The sequence below is a fragment of the Platalea leucorodia genome (genome assembly GCF_965183815.1).
Source record: "Platalea leucorodia genome assembly, chromosome: 4".
Taxonomy (NCBI): Eukaryota; Metazoa; Chordata; class Aves; order Pelecaniformes; family Threskiornithidae; genus Platalea; species Platalea leucorodia.
In genome coordinates, this window is record NC_138826.1 from 114637755 (window position 1) to 114654011 (window position 16257).

Here is a 16257-nt window from a genome sequence, read left to right on the forward strand (position 1 = left end):
ATGGTAATTTGGATTTCATGCAGTCTTTGCTTTTTTGATTTATTTTTAGTTGTTCTTGCTTACATTGCATGTAAACGCTAAAACGGAAGCCTTACAATAGGGAGTTGAATTGCAGTATATGCATTGACTTTGTTTTTCTGCAGTTGAGTGTTCTGTTTGATTGTAGATTGTGAATTTTTGAGTTTCAGCTCCTGGTGTTGGTACTCCCTCTAGAGGGAGACCTTGGAAATCTGTGATTAAGAATGTCCTGCAACTAATATTTGCGTTGTTTTAATAATATAAATCAATTTTTTTCATCTAATGGAAAAAAAAAAAGGGAGATAATTGAGTACTTAGCAGAATACAAAATACAAAATAAATACTGATAAAGCAAATAATAAAATAAAAAGCTTTACATTTAATCAATGATAAATTAAATTTTAAAAATAATATCACGCTCCTTCCCCCACCCCTGCCCCAGCACCATCACTTCCAGTAGTTTGATGCACATAGCGCTAGGTAACCAGGCAGAGTTGGGAGCAATTTTAATCACCTGAACAGGAGTCAGACAGGGCTGAGGGAAGTCAAGAAATGGCCTCAGCAGAACTTGTTGCCTCAACATTTTTCCAGATCTTTCAGTTCTCACTTGGCTCTCTGTTTAGAGTAAAGGTGCATTCAGTAGATTAGGCTGGGATTGCTTGGCTCTTGGAGCAGCGTGTATTGATTAGACTCCTACCACTCTCTCTGGGTCTTGCCAGATGCAGTTAACATAGAGAGGCCTTTATCCATAACAAGGATTGCGAAGTACACAAATATCATTAAAAGCATATTAAAAAAATGTTGCCCTTAGGCTTAACCTGAGAAAAGTACTTTTCAGAATGTTAGGGGAAAAAAATAATAATCAGAAAAATAAAATATTCCATTAAACATGTGGCAAAATTAAAGATGGCTTATAAGTAGACCTTTGTTTTCATCCCTCTCTCTTCTTTGGTATGTTTGAGCAAAAAAGAAGCCAATTAACCCTCAGCCACAATAACTCAACACTATTAGAAAATGAAGTATGGAGAAGGAGAGATTTCTGTACTCACAGATATTTCTTGGAAAAGAAGTAGATGATTTTGAGGAATGTGGTTACCATATGGTAACATATAGTATGTAACAATATTTGTGTCAGTCTAAAGCATTTTTTACTGACAAAGACATATTGACATGACAGTAGCTTTTTATCTCTGATGGAATATATTCCTTGTCTTCCCCAGAGTCATTTGCCTTGGATCCACAGTTTGAATCCAGGACTAGAAAAAATAAGTGCAATTGTATGGGAGGGTAATGACTGCAAGAAAGCAGATATGTCTGTGCTTGAAATCAGTGGTATGATAATGAACAGAGTGAGTATTCTTTTTACTTTATGCGGATATTGTATTTAGCAGTCTAAGCACTACCAAAAATAAGCTTGGTTTATGATGGGGTTTTGTTTGTTTGTTTGTTTTGGTTTTTTTAAGTAACTGTTATTGACATTATTGTTCCATGGTTTACATCACTCTGATTTACTTGTTACTAACAGATAAAAGAGCTACCAAATCTTAAGCGTTGGGACCATAAAATATGTTTGCATTGTTAGGTGCTTACTAACATAGCCAAGCTCTGTTTTATTGTTCCAAAGTGATATATGCTATGAATATTCTTTTTTGTCTCCTTGGTTCCAATGAACAACTAATATGTTGGGTTAGGAATATACAGATCTGAGTATTTGGATGTTAAAGTTAAGATTGGAAAAGAAAGCTTTCCTCTTTAGGAAACAAACATCTAAGAGGATGAGTGGGATGTCTCACTAGTCCTCCCTTCTTTTTCCTAGTACTCCTCTTCAGGAAACAGTTGGAAAAGCATTTAATTGGTGTCATACTCTTTTTCAATATAGACAGCGTAGGCATTTTGTAGAGTTGAACAGAAAATCCTAGCATAGCTTAAGAAAACTATCACTAATTCTGACACATTGATACTTAACCATCTCCAACTTGTTAAAAAGCAATGTATTCACAACCTTAGTTCAGATCTCTGTACCTGACTCAGAGACTATGTGGTTTTGGGTGCAATCCACAGTGGAAGTAAACTTAAAGCCATAGCCAGCACAATAGAACTCAAGTCCTGTCTGCGCTGTGAACACTTTGATTCCTTTAGAAAACATACAACCTTTAGAAAACATACAACCTAACAGCAAAACATAAATAGCAGCAACATACAGGATGTAAGCAACAGAGTCTGATTGGTGCACTCTGCTAATTCAGTGCTGGATGAATTTTTAATACAAGAATACGCACTGGAGTCTCCTAACTGCAATGTTATGTTGTTGGGTTTTTAAATGATTTGTCGTATTTGGTTCCTGTGCATTAAGTGCTCTTTGAGGACTTCTTTTTTCTTAATAGTAGGTTGTGAAGATGCTTGGCAGAAGGTTTCATATAATTTATCAGGTTATAAAGTGTTCTTTGTGATAGTAAGACAGTACCATTAACTATTTATTGAATTAATTCCAAATTAATTCCAAAATTAAAAATAGACCTTGTTTTCTTTTGTTTTTAGGTGAACAGCTATATACCAGGAATTGGTTATCAGATTTTTGGAAACGTCATATCTTTAATCTTGGGTTTAATGCCATTTGTCTTTCGACTTTCCCAAGCTAAAGATTTGGAACAACTAGCTACACATTCTGCCACTGAACTTTGTATAACAGCGTTTGGATCAAATGGAGACATTCTGGTCCTCTCAATGGTTATTATAAGTTTTGTGGTCCGTGTGTCTCTAGTGTGGATTTTCTTTTTTCTGCTATGTGTAGCAGAGAGGACATATAAACAGGTATGAACAGCAAACCAAGAGGCTTCATCCAAAGCAAAACAAGGTTTAATGTTTGCGGTTTTTTGACTTTGTGGATATTTTAAACTTGTTTTCTTCAGCGCACTATGATTCATAGATCAATGATGACAAATGCTTCAGTGGGCTTATAGTTTAGGAGATGACTCAGTTGCAATGGACTGAAGTCTCTGTACAGTCTCTGTAGCTAAACCTTTTTTCCTGGAGAGCATTTCTGGGGGAAAACTTTTTAATCTTTTATTTCAGATTTCTGGCTCAGTACGTTAACCCAGCTCTTAGTCATTTCCCAGTTTGTCTCAGTTTTCCCCAAGGAGAATGAGTTTCAATAAAAGAACTCTATAAATTTCCAGTTTGCTCTACCAGTGTGTTTCATTCAAAACCTTCCGTTTAATTCAAAACAGTTCAGTCCAGGCCCTAGCCAAGAGCCCTGCCTGCTTTGCTGGTAGATCAGTTCCATGGCTGGAGACCGTGAGGGCTGCTATCTGAAGTAATACACCTGTTAATTTATTGCTTGTTATTGCGATTTAAACTTTTAAGAGAGTATCATATCCCTTACTAGCTGCAGAGTATAGATACTTATTGGTCTGGAAAAGAAAAATTTTTATACTTTCTTTTCTCAAATTATAGCCACAACATGTGATTTAATACAGTAGAATAGAATTAACCTGCTTTTATTAATAATTTTTGTTGGAAGGAACTTCTGTGTTACAGGCACTCTCTAATGCAAATGATTGGTAGGTTTGATTTTCTCCCAAACATTAAGAGCATAGCAGATCTGTTGTCTGAAATTTGAAGAAAGGAACTCAAAGTGTAGCTAAATTTTGTTTATCATTACAATATGAAGACTTTTAAAACTTTTTAGTGTATTTCCTCTTTTTAGTAACATGTACACTTATTTTTAGTAACAGTACACTTATTTCTGCACTATATTAACATTTTAATTCCCACTGATACATCGTACATTACTTTGACATATTAAGTGAAGCCTTTTCTCCATTTTCTTTTTAGTGCCCTTGAAAATCAATTAACAGTTAAAGTAATTTTTTTTTCCTTCTTTGCAGAGGCTACTTTTTGCCAAACTTTTTGGTCATCTAACATCTGCCAGAAGGGCAAGAAAATCGGAGGTTCCCCACTTCCGCTTGAAGAAAGTACAGAATATAAAAATGTGGCTTTCTCTCAGGTCCTATCTAAAGGTAAAATAATATATATTTTTTGCTACCACTTTAATATAATATGCGGTTGATGGAAGGTTGGTATTCTAGTGTGAATTTTTTCCTCCTGTGCACTTGCCCCTATTGGTGTACATGTGCCCTATGCACTTCATTTTAGTGACTCTGGGCCAGCAGTGTCTGCAGGCAGCCAGACTGTGAGAAAGTAAATGTCTAGTTTTTACCTTGGAGTAAAGTATGAGTGTGTTCAGAGTTGGAATCTCAGGCAATACCTTATTGTAAGAGCCCCACCAGTTAGTGTCTTTAGCACAGAAGGAATTTATGAAGCAAGACAGTTTATGTGCATATTTGTGCTGTGACTGTATACGTGCCAGGTGAAGCTAGAAAATATGCCCAGATATTATCTGTAAGACATTCTGATCCCTCTATTTTATGTTCAGCTCATATTTGAGTAATCTCCTTATATCTCTCTTTATCTCATCTCTGTGATCTTGTCAAGCCAGAGCATTTTGATGATTCTTTGTGAAAGGATCCACATTATCTAACTCAGGGTTGTTTTTCTGTCGTGTTCTCCCCCTGCCCCCGCAAGTTTTTTTTTCCATTTTTCTCACTGCATTAGGTAATTAATGCAATTAATTCTTTAATTAAAAAAAAAAAAAAAGAGGAAAAAGCCCAGTGGGTAGAAACATTTCATTGTACCAGTAAGCAAGAAAAAATGGTTGAAAACAGTGAGGTTGCATCTTTCAAGACAAGTGTGTTTGTTCCCCAGTTTTCCTTCTTGTTTTGGGGGAGAGAATTATATTATTGCACCTACCACAGTGGGACAGCAACAATTTTTGTGTGTCAAAAAGAGGCAAGTAATGGAAAATGCCAACCATGTGAAATCATATCTTAATATCCTTGTTGCAATCTGGTGTCCAAAAATCTTTTGTTAGGACTGGTTTGATACTTGGGGTTAAAACCCAGGCCATATCGAATTTGTTATGTCAGGGAATGCTGCCTTAAATGACAGTTACTTCACATCATGAAGGAGCTGACTGAATAAGTGGTGAATATTTTCTTTTTTCATAGTTATCTTTAAATGCTTGCATCTGCAATAAGATCATATGCCTTTAAGGATATTCAAATGTAGTGGTATTATTAGCATCTAATATGGTGTTTGGAACTTAGATTGCCAAATTGCGAGCCATGATGAAACATAGGTTCAAGCTGTGAATCTAACTGTATATGCTAAATATCAAGGCTGATTGGGTAGGTTTTCACTCACATATATGCATATCCTTTATTTTCAGCGTCGAGGTCCTCAACGCTCAGTTGATGTAATAGTTTCATCTGCCTTCCTACTGACTATCTCAGTTGTGTTTATCTGTTGTGCACAGGTGAGGAAATCTTACTTGTATAGAAGCAGCTGTGACTTTAAATAGTTTTTAAAATAATTTTGAATGCCTTTTGCATGGTGATTTCCATTAAGTTAAAAGACCACAGTGAAAAATCAGGAACAGCTGTTACAGCTTTTCGGAAGATTAAGCTCCATTTTGTATTGTTCATTTTATCTACTTTAGAATATTATTCTGTAAGAGCTGAAGAAACTTATTGATAGCATAATTCCTAACATGATATTATTTTTTTTAAATCTGTGTCCTCTTTCATTTTCCATCATGGATTTTGAAACACAGGGTGGTTGTTTGTTTGTTTGTTTGTTTGTTTCCCCCCCCTAAGATTTTGCATCAAAACAAGCTTTTGCAAAGACAGTTGAGATTGACCTTGGTAGATGATTTTTTGTGAGAAACAAGATTGTTGGCTATATTAGTCTGCCCTCTAGTGGAATATCTTTTAGTAAGCAAATCTATTTTTAAGGATGATTTTTACTGCTTAAGATTTTTCCTTGAGCTTCTGTTTCAGAATACAGGGAAGCTTCTGAATGGCTTCTCGTTGTATTTTTTTCCCACTTTCTTCCGTAGTTAACGCTAATGTGTTCTCCTGGTAGCTAACTATAAATATTTTAATAAGAATATAGTTTAACAGCGACTTTGCTTGGATTCAATTTTCTATATAATTCAGTACATTTGAGGGTGTATTTTGTTTTTTATCCCATATAGTGTCTTTGCAAGTTTGAACACCAGTTTAAAATTCTCTTAAAGTGTATATTTTTTTCCTATTGCCTTAGGGATATGAAAAAAAGATGTGTCTAAATTCTGATTGAGCCTTTCAGAGCATATCTTTTCTCAAATCTCATATCTTTGACACAGTGTTGAATTTAAATTACGATTCAAAAATCTTTTATGCCTAAAAACAATCCATATACTTATTACTGGGAAATTTTTCTTGGAGTTGGTGAGATATGTAATTATTTTCTTATGTTGTAATGTAATTATTACTTTGATTTTATTACATATATAGTCATAATATTTTATTATGACTTTGTAATTATTACTTTGATTATTTATTATATTAATTATTACATTTTGATTTTTTTTCTCTTTTGTTTTCAGCTGCTTCACATGCATGAGATCTTCCTTGATTGTCACTACAATTGGGAACTCGTAATTTGGTGCATTTCACTAACTCTTTTTCTCTTAAGATTTGTTACTCTTGGATCTGAAACCAGTAAAAAGTACAGCAATACCTCAATATTACTTACTGAGCAGGTGAGAATTTGTATAGACCTATATTTTTATATCTAAACAAGTAACTCATCTGGTAGGACTCAGGCATGCATTTTAGATGTATTAAAATAGTCTGGATTAGGGAGTTAACTATGGTGTAGTGAAACAACACTTTACAACCTGAAGTTCAATTTCTGTGAAAAGTGTGTGACTTTGTTTAAAAGTTGTATGGACCACTGAGATGGCCATATCCCAATTTCTCTTTAAGTGAGTGGGCTTAGAGATATCAGTATATGTCATCTGATATCATTAAAGATCTAACAGAACGCAAACATAAAAAGTAGCTTTTAAACAGGAAAAAGAAACCTGAACTCTCAAAGTGTTGGATGAAAGAGTAAAAGATTTGAAAACAAACTTACCCTCTACAAAGTGGGTCACTGTTTCCAGTCCAATAATTTTGACTGCTATGTTGTGTGGATTACATATAGTCTCCTCTAGACTCCTTGGAAACTTTTTCATTCGGTCATTCATCAAGCTTGGCTTTGGGTCTACGTACTTTTCTTCTCAGGAATGTTCTAGTCGGCATTTGGACCGCAAACTTCCCTGTCTGCTCTGCCTGGCACTGCTGATAGTTTTCCAAGCTAAGCATGTTTGGTTAGTGTTAGGTAAGAAGCAATCTCATTCTGCTCAGAGAGGTTTCACACTGGTGCAAAACACAGCATTCAGGACAAGGTAAATAGGCAGTTCAAGAAATCTTCACAGGTTTCCTACAAGAAATGTGTTGAAGTTGGAGAATAAAATCTTCCAAATTGAGTCTCCCAAAGTCAGGATTATAAGCTTATGACAGATGGTATAAATGACTGCTTACATATTTTGCTCAATGAGAATTCATTCCGTCTTTACTAAAGATGATGAGGCTAGACACTGACAAGACAGACTGCCTATTTACCTTGTCCTCAATGCTGTGTTTTGCACCAGTGTGAAACCTCTCAGAGTTCCTGAGCCCAGAGAGCTTTGCATTGTTCTGTTGATCCTCAGAGTATGAATAGCCTAATGTCCTAGTGAAGTTTATGTCCTCTGTTTCTGGAATGAAAATGGAGGGAAATGTTCGGGATAAGGATTGGGAAAAAATGCAGAGAGCAAGGCAAGAGAGAGAGACAGACAATGTCAAACCTTTGTTTAACTTTCATAGGTTTCTATACTATGCTCTTCATGAGAGTCAGTGTTTGAACATTTTAAGCCAGATGGACATTGAAACAAGCACTCTATGTCCCCAGAACTAAAAAAGAAAAAAATTCAGAAAGTGCTATGTCATCAGACACTTAGCATTGTATTGAATCCAGCTTATCCTGTTATAAGTAATTTCCCTCAAAAACGCCTGAGAGCTTTATGAAATGAAAACCCAAATAGAATTCACAATTGTTTCTCACAAAATAAAAAGGATATACGTCACCCTGGGTAGAACTCATTTTGGACCAGTTTCACATACTAGCTGGATACCACAGCATATTTACAGTGTTCTTGAGACAGACTCATGAAAGTCTGGCAGTTTGGCCTTTCATGAGAAGTCATGCCCAAACAATTGACTGACACTCACTTGATCTAAAAATGCACATCTGAACTGGTGTCCTTGAAAATCGCACACTAGTGTTACTAGGCTTACTGAGAGAAAATGAAGCTTTAAAACAAACAAAAAAATACAACAAAAAAACCAAAAGGACAAACAAGCCTCAACCCTGAGATTCAATTTAAATGTTTCATGGATAAGATGAAATTGCAAATTCTACTTTCCGTCAGCAAAGTTCCAGGCACTTCTGTGTGCTTTATATTCAACCTATGAATTTCAGGGTTAGGAGTCACGATGGGAAACTAAAAGATCACCCATTTTACATCAAGGGATTTTTTGACAGTATGCTGTTTGCCTGTAATTTTTCAAGTCCTTCTGAAAGTGTTTTTAGTTGGTCTCGTAAACTAAGTGCCTCAGTGGTTCCTTGTTGAGTAAAATACAATGTATGGTCCAATCAAAGTCATTGTCTTACTAGTTTCAAGTCTCAGAATAGGTATGGTAGATGGCTGTGCATACACACATTCAAACTCCTGTCCTGATTCAAAGTTTGTTATTGAATGTTGATTTTTTTTTTTCATGAATTAATGACATCATAGTAACTGTTAAAAGAGATTTGAACCTTCCTAGGGTTTATTACCTACCATTTTTTCAGAGTTGCTAAACAGAGCCTTTATTCTTAGTTTATTCCTATTTATAAACACTTGAATTTTTGAAATCAGTAATTTTGTGTTTGAAGACTGGAATCTCTTTGCCTCTAAAAGCATAGTTTACTTTAAAATGAAATTGATAGTTCAGGAGCTTATTATGCCTTGGAATATATTAGGCATAGTTTTTGATTTTTAACTTATGTAAGAAACTTACAGTGACCTTTTTAGGGAGATCTGATAATATTCAGTTACTTTTTTTAGATGTCTGTGGCCCTTATTTCAATAACTACCTTACAACAAGGTGGTTAAATATATCTTAGCATCATATGGCATCACTTCCTTTCTGCAACTTTGCTTCTGTAGCTTGGTAGGAGTCTCTGCCATCTGAAGGACTACTTCAGCATATTGCTAAATTGTTCATTTTTTATTTTGTTGAAGGTCGTCATCCTAAATAAAAAGTTCATGGCTTTTCAAGATATTTTTCCTTTGGTTTGCTCTTGTTATGCAATAAAAAAGGAAAAACTAACCTTTGCCTCATCTGGGATATCAAAGATAGGCCATTTGAGAATGAAAGCTGATGTTTCAAAATTGCTAGAAGGCCAGAAGAGAGCTAATTTGTACTCTTAACTTTCTCAGAAACAATGACCTAAAAAAATCTGTATCACAGAAGTGTTGAAATGATCAATATAGTGTTCTTCTACAGCAATGAAGAGCTTAATAATTTTTCAAATATTTCAAGGCACTGGAAAGATTGATTTTCTGCACTCAAGGTGCTCATAAAGTACTCAATTATACTAAAATCTTTTAAAAGAAATTACACTTTAGCAGAATTGTGGTTTAGCATTTCAATCTATTCTATAGCTTTTGGGGATGTTAAGCCTTGTAAGGTCTGCATACTAGTTTAAAAACCTTCTGGGAATTAATTGACAAGCCTCAGCCAACTATTGAAGGAGGAAAAAGAAATTATGCAAACCTTACATATGTGGTGTTTTTTTTCTTGCCTGATTTGTAGATTACACTAAACTTCAAAGTTGTTGCTATAATAGTGTCAAATGTATTTTGTTATATCGTAAAACATTGTATTTTCCTATGGTACTGAGCCAGTATTTGTTCTTAAATATTAAAAAGGAAGCAAAAATTTGCTTGCTTGCAGAAATGTCATTGCTGTTCTCTCATATGGCTGCTGAGTAATCACTTCATTTTATTATTAAATATTTCCAAATGAACTCCTTTAAATTCTGAATAAGTGGTGATACTCGTATTTTATTTAAATCAGATAAACTTGTACTTGAAAATGGAGAAAAAGCCTAACAAGAAGGAGGAACTGACACTAGTGAACAATGTTTTAAAACTTGCTACTAAGTTATTGAAGGTAAGAATTAAAATAGTATTACCATATTATATATAACTAAGAAGCAGAATCAATTGTTTAATGAGTCACTTGTGTTGCTTCTGCAGGCAGTACAGTATGCTTTGGTTTAAACCTGCTCGGTAACTCTTTCACAGTGATGCTACTTGCTTATACGCTACAGTCTGTTATGTTGCTGCTGTTGTGGATTATGAATTATTGCATACAATAAGTTCTATTCTTTAACAGTATATGAGCAGTGTGAGAGAAGGCACTTCGGGATGGACAGGATGATGAACCCTTGGGAAATAAATGATGCAATTTTGTTGTCTGTTTTGAGTGTCAATGTCTGTTCCTAGTAATAAGCTGCTGGAGGATTTGTATTCTTCCACAAAAATGATTCCTTTTAAAAACTGTCAGCGGTTAGCATTTCAAATTAAAACTAGATTATACTTGATGTCTTCTTTACTTACTGTCATAGAATAATCCTTTTGGAAGACAGAGAAATTGTTACCTAGGTCCATGTATAAGTGAATTAAAGATACGGATTTCATTTAATGTAACTCAAATATTTAAGTCAGCTGTGCCCTTTAACTATGGCAATTTTTTTTTTGCATGGAATTTTGCTGATTAGTAGAAAAGTTTTTTGCTTATGCAGGATTATCCTGTTTGCTAGCTAACTACATTTGGTAGGTAGAAGATAGTTCTTTATGGTGAGAGAACATGAATTTTTTTATTATTTCCCATTTCTAGACTTCTGCAGAAGAAAAATCATCTTACTTTCACTCATCTGGAGCTAGAGCATGGACATGCTTAGGGCTTTTTTAAACTTGTTATTATTATTGACAAAGCAGTGGTTGAGGTTCTTGGGAACACACATTTGATCCTAAATTGCCTCAGCTGAGTTCTTATGTTCTTTCAAACTCACAGATCTGTCACAATTTGGGAAGCAAGTTGTTTTGTTCTTTCAGTTGTCTGGGAGCTTAATTCTTGCTTCAGAAATGTCTCATTCTCCTTCAGACTAAACATTTCCTTAATCCAAAACTTACTTAAGGGTCACGTGAATGCCAAATAAGAGTGATAAATTTAACACTTGAAAAACTTTTTGTATTTTAGGTTTGGCTTTTATGAACAAATAAAGTCAATTAGATCTAGTATTCCGTATGTGTTTTTACACTAAAATTAACAGTATATAACTTGTAATTGACTAAATTGGGCTTTCAAAGAGGAAGCCAGTCCTGACACTACAAAAAACAAATTCATGACTTGCCTCCCCACATCTCTTGGCATGGTGTTTCAGTGCTTAATCACTTCTGCTGTTGTGTAAACTATTTTTAAATTAAATTTGTCTAGCTTCAGCTTTCAGTATTTGGATCTTGTTATCCATTCTGCTGTTATGGTAAAGTTCTTAAGGAGATGCTGCTGATTTGTTATTCTTGGATTCAGCAGTAAGGTAACAACAGTAGTTTGATTTCTCCTTCAGGGAATCAACTTCTTCATTTAGTCCGAGATAGAGTGGTCACGTAGAACAGTTCCCCGGGAATGACTGGCAAATGTAAAAGTATTTTCCTCCCTCTCAGATAAATTTCCGTCAATCCACACACCCCTCCCACCATGTTTGAGTACAGCACAACTGATACTGATTCCATGTGCAGACATCCCCAGCAGTAAAGGGAATGGCTGGATTATCATACAGTAAAACTGAACCATATCTTTCGATGCCTCTATACCTTTCCTCTGCAGTCAGGAAAATTCAAGCCTATTAAGAGAAACAGTTAGGGGTTTTTGCATCTAGTGGTGCTTCAAGACCTTGCTGCCTCACTCTACCACACACTGAATTCTGGTCACTTACCCCATTGATTCCTGTGCGCCAAGGAGCATTTCTTAAAATGAAGCTCAAACTCTGTTTAATCTAGCCAGCTGGTAGCTGAGATGATGCAGTAGTTCTTCTAGTCAGCGGAGTAGTTCTCCCCACCAGCACACCTTTAACGCTGTGTCTGGTCCCCTCATCTCAAAAAAGCGCTCAGTACTTTCCATGAGAGCACTGACAGAGTCAGCAAGGACTCAAAGCTGACAAAGCAACAACTTAAGCTGGGAGTTATGGTACAGTGATATGGAAAGCCTGGTGAAGTTGGTTATTGACTGTCTCTCTCGGTATAAGAATAAGGGAGCGCAGAGCTCTTAGGACCTGGTTTTGAAAGAAATGAAAGGAAGTATTCTGTGTGCGTCAGGTAGCAGACTTGTGCAACTGTTGGTCAAAGGACACGGGATGCAGAAAGGTTATCTGGATTCAAGGAGAGACTGGACAAGTAGACTAGGCAAAGCACAACAGATTCAGGGTATCTCATAAGTTCAAATGTTTGTGTGCTGTGAGAACATAGGTAAGATGAGAAGTAGCTACTGTTGGTGGCAGGATGCTGATCAACCCTTGATCTGATTCACTTCAGTTTTTTTCATGCTTTTCTCAGTGTTTACCAAAAAAAAAAACATTCCTGTTTTACTCTTTCCAGAAATGTATCAACTGACATGGCCTTTCCAACAGCGGACTTGGCTTTTGTGGCACAAATCCCAGACCCAGGCCACCACTTAATTACTGTGAGAACGTGCCCAAAAGTGAGATGGGATTTCCAAGCCACCTAGTATGAGCTTTAAATGAGTTCTTGGTAGTTAGTGATCAACGCAATTACATATTTCATGCCCGGTAGTTAAATGGAGTTGTTGTTTGTTGTGTTTTTTTATTTTTATTTTTTTTATTTGGTTGTGGATGTTTTTGATCCTTAAGCTTTTACTGAAGACTTTATTATGTTAAATATTCTTACTATTTTCTCACTCCCAAAATTGGTAAGATGAATCCAAAATCTAAAAACTTTCTCCTTAAAGAACTTCTCTGCTGTTCTTCTCGGAATCATATCTTTTATATCTTTTGTATTTGCAGCAGAGTTTTGTACCACGTTACATCTAAATGAAAAGGTTGTTCATTCTTATTTCACCTCTTTTGAAAGAAGGGTCAGAGATCTGAAATTCTTCTTCCTTAAAAAAGGGTTTATAAGGCCTTGTTCAAGGCCCAGATGTAATGCAGGAGAGGGATGAAGATGAATGTAAAGCTAGAAAATATAAATGACCAAAGCAGTGAGAGTTGTCATACTTTATATGATCCACTCTTATATTTTAAAACTCTTTTTTTTTATTTCTTTATTTAACATATTTCTAGGCCAGAAAAGTTTGAGTGACTTTATTCACATATTGATAATTGAAAATTGGTGAAATAGTTTCTTTGTTCAAGTTTTGTTGCAGATTAATTTTGGCTAATTTTTTGATCCTTCCAATAAAAAAACAGTAAAATATTGGCAGTTAAATGGTTATTAGTATTTTTTTTTTCCTTTCTCTTCTTTTTCTGGCTATGTTCATCAGTAATTATTCTCAAAATTAATAGAAAAGGAGGGGAATTGCATTAGGAAAGACATTTTTGTTATTTTTTCATAGTAGTGAGGTAGCCTTCTGTCACTGTGGAAAATCTTTATTGGTTTTTTGTGGTTCCACTGTCTGTCAGCTCTTTTAACACTGAAGGTGATTTCTGGAAAATCATAAGGAATTCTAAAATGATGGCACTGTGGTTCGAGAAAAACTAGCTCTCTCTTTTCCTGGCTCCATGAGCAAATTGGTAGATGCTCTAGATGGGTAGCCTCCAATTTTTTTAAGTGTTATTTAGACACCATCAATCAACAATCAGTTAATGTGATGGGTATTTTCTTGTACATTGTTTTTTATATGCAGAAGAATAGGAGAATGTTTTACTCCACTGTGACTTGAAGACTTCCTAAAGTATCTAATGTCGCTGAATACATATGTGAACAAAAACCCCTTTGTGTAATTTTTGCTTTTTAACAATGTGATTATTTTGTATTACTAGGAACTGGACAGTCCCTTTAGGTTATATGGGCTTACAATGAATCCACTGCTTTATAATATCACCCAAGTTGTCATCCTGTCAGCTGTTTCTGGTGTCATCAGTGACTTGCTTGGATTTAATCTAAAGGTAACTACTTGATAAGCATTCTTTTTTTCACCATGATGTTCAGAATGTTATGATAGATGGATCATACATTGTATCCTAATGAATTCTGAACTGTATTAGTTAGAAGATTTATTGTTTGAAAATGGTTATGAAATTTAAGCTGTATCAGAAGAATAGTGATGTATTTGTCAAAGCAGCCCTTTTAACATTTTTATTGCATTTTTGTGGCTTTCTAACTTCATTTAGGACACACAGTTATCAAGAATTCTTAGACATAAATACAGAGACATTCGCACACATAAGTACAAGACCTTATTTAACTTTCCTTCATCTGATTTCTCTCTTGAATTCCTCACTGTTGCCTTTGTAGCTCTTTAAGGGATGCAGAAAGATGCAAGCTATCCTTGTCTTGCACTGCAGTAAAGCATTACAGTAGATACAGTATACCGTGACCAGCCTTACACAGTGTCATTCCGTCATGGCTGACGGCCTGTCTTGTTAGGTCCTACTCTCTGGCCCCCTCTGAACTACAAACTCTGGAAACTATTTCAAGATTCAGGTTATGAGGCATGTTAGTTTCCACAGGTTTGTAGCACAAAGCCCTTAATTGGCCATTGAGTTTGCTTACATCTACTCATTTTTTTCCTTTTAGAAGTAAATGAATGTAAAATTTATTTTTTGTATCATAGAATATGCAGCAAATGCAATAAGAAAGAGAATCTGGTGGTATTGCAGTTCTGGTAAACGGAAAACTGAGATGAGAAATAATGTTGATTTACTGCTCTGACTTTTCCAGCTCTGGAAGATCAAATCTTGACAATATATAAAGAAGATGAGATAACACAGTATTATGGAAAAGCTCATTGATTGACAAAACTGCCTCAAAGCAGCCACTGAATCTGTATTTCAGATGCTACAACCTCTTCAAGGATGTCATTTGGAAAATTGAAGTGTTTACATCTGACTGTCTTGTGCAATCTTTGTATTTATTTCATCTTCTCACTGTTTTATGTTCATTTTAGTTGACATTTATATTTTATTTGTTTAGTTTTGGAAAGGGTCAGATTTGGGAAGGGTCAAAAACTGTGTGTCTGAGAACTTGAAATCCTGGAAATTTATTACACTAAATTGCTGTATCTGTTGTTAAAGCTGAAGCCAATGCTGAAAATTTTTTGTTACAGTAACACTATATGGAAGTCATTTGATTTTTGACAGTGTGGTAAAATTACTTAGAATATTTCATTTGCACCAATCATTTATGAGGACAACATAACATCAATAGATGTTTGGTTGCAATAGAAGAGAGAGACATATAAAAAAAAAAATAAAGTACTGACAATACAGTATGACAGGTAGCAGAAATATTTTATATTACTATTAGAAGCAAGTGGGAATTTTTAATATTTTGAGTAATTCCAGGATCTAAACTCATATAGGCTGCAGTTTAAATATCCTGGGATATTAATAAGGTATTATGTAACAAGTCAACAAGTGCTCTTTGATAACACTTTTATTAGAGCAATAATTGTAAATGGTTACCATGCTGTATGATATTTTGATAAAATTAAATATTGTATTTATTTGAAATACTGGGCTGTTCTGCGCAGCTCTGACTGTGCATGCTCAATATGTGCACTTTTTATTGTTACTTTTAATGAGAAACTTTATATATATACACATATAAATGTATATTAATTGGAATATATTATGGTGAACTATGGAGCAGTATATATTATATGTTGAAGCTGAATATTTAAACAAGTGAAAGATTTACTGGTGAAAGGAATGCTATGAATGACTGAGCATAAGATAGGTAGGTGCTCTCCTCTTGTACACTATAGTATATGCCATTCATACCACATTGAAGTTTAAGAACAGTTGAACACAGAAAACAAGTTCCTCTAGTGAGCAGCAGAGCTCGTGAAGCCTGGTATTCAGCAGATTTGTGTCTTCAAGTAACCTCCTTTCCTCCCCAGCAGGGGTCATTCCCTAGGCTTCACCCCCAGCCGTGGGTTTCCCACCTCTCCCTCTGCCTTCTGTCCCGGCCTCCCACGTGGACCG

General features: G+C 35.2%; 1 protein-coding gene across 1 annotated transcript in view; it reads left to right on the top strand.

Moving 5' to 3' along the window:
* PHTF2 (putative homeodomain transcription factor 2) overlaps positions 1 to 15774 on the top strand; it is a 67637-nt gene extending 51863 nt beyond the window's left edge. The window contains exons 12-19 of the mRNA XM_082311055.1: positions 1239 to 1367; positions 2557 to 2829; positions 3906 to 4037; positions 5306 to 5392; positions 6506 to 6661; positions 10110 to 10205; positions 14092 to 14217; positions 14993 to 15774. Coding sequence (XP_082167181.1) covers positions 1239 to 1367; positions 2557 to 2829; positions 3906 to 4037; positions 5306 to 5392; positions 6506 to 6661; positions 10110 to 10205; positions 14092 to 14217; positions 14993 to 15013 — 1020 coding nt within the window. The 3' untranslated portion in view covers positions 15014 to 15774. The remainder of the gene's footprint in view (positions 1 to 1238; positions 1368 to 2556; positions 2830 to 3905; positions 4038 to 5305; positions 5393 to 6505; positions 6662 to 10109; positions 10206 to 14091; positions 14218 to 14992) is intronic.
* The last annotated feature ends 483 nt before the right edge of the window (positions 15775 to 16257 follow it).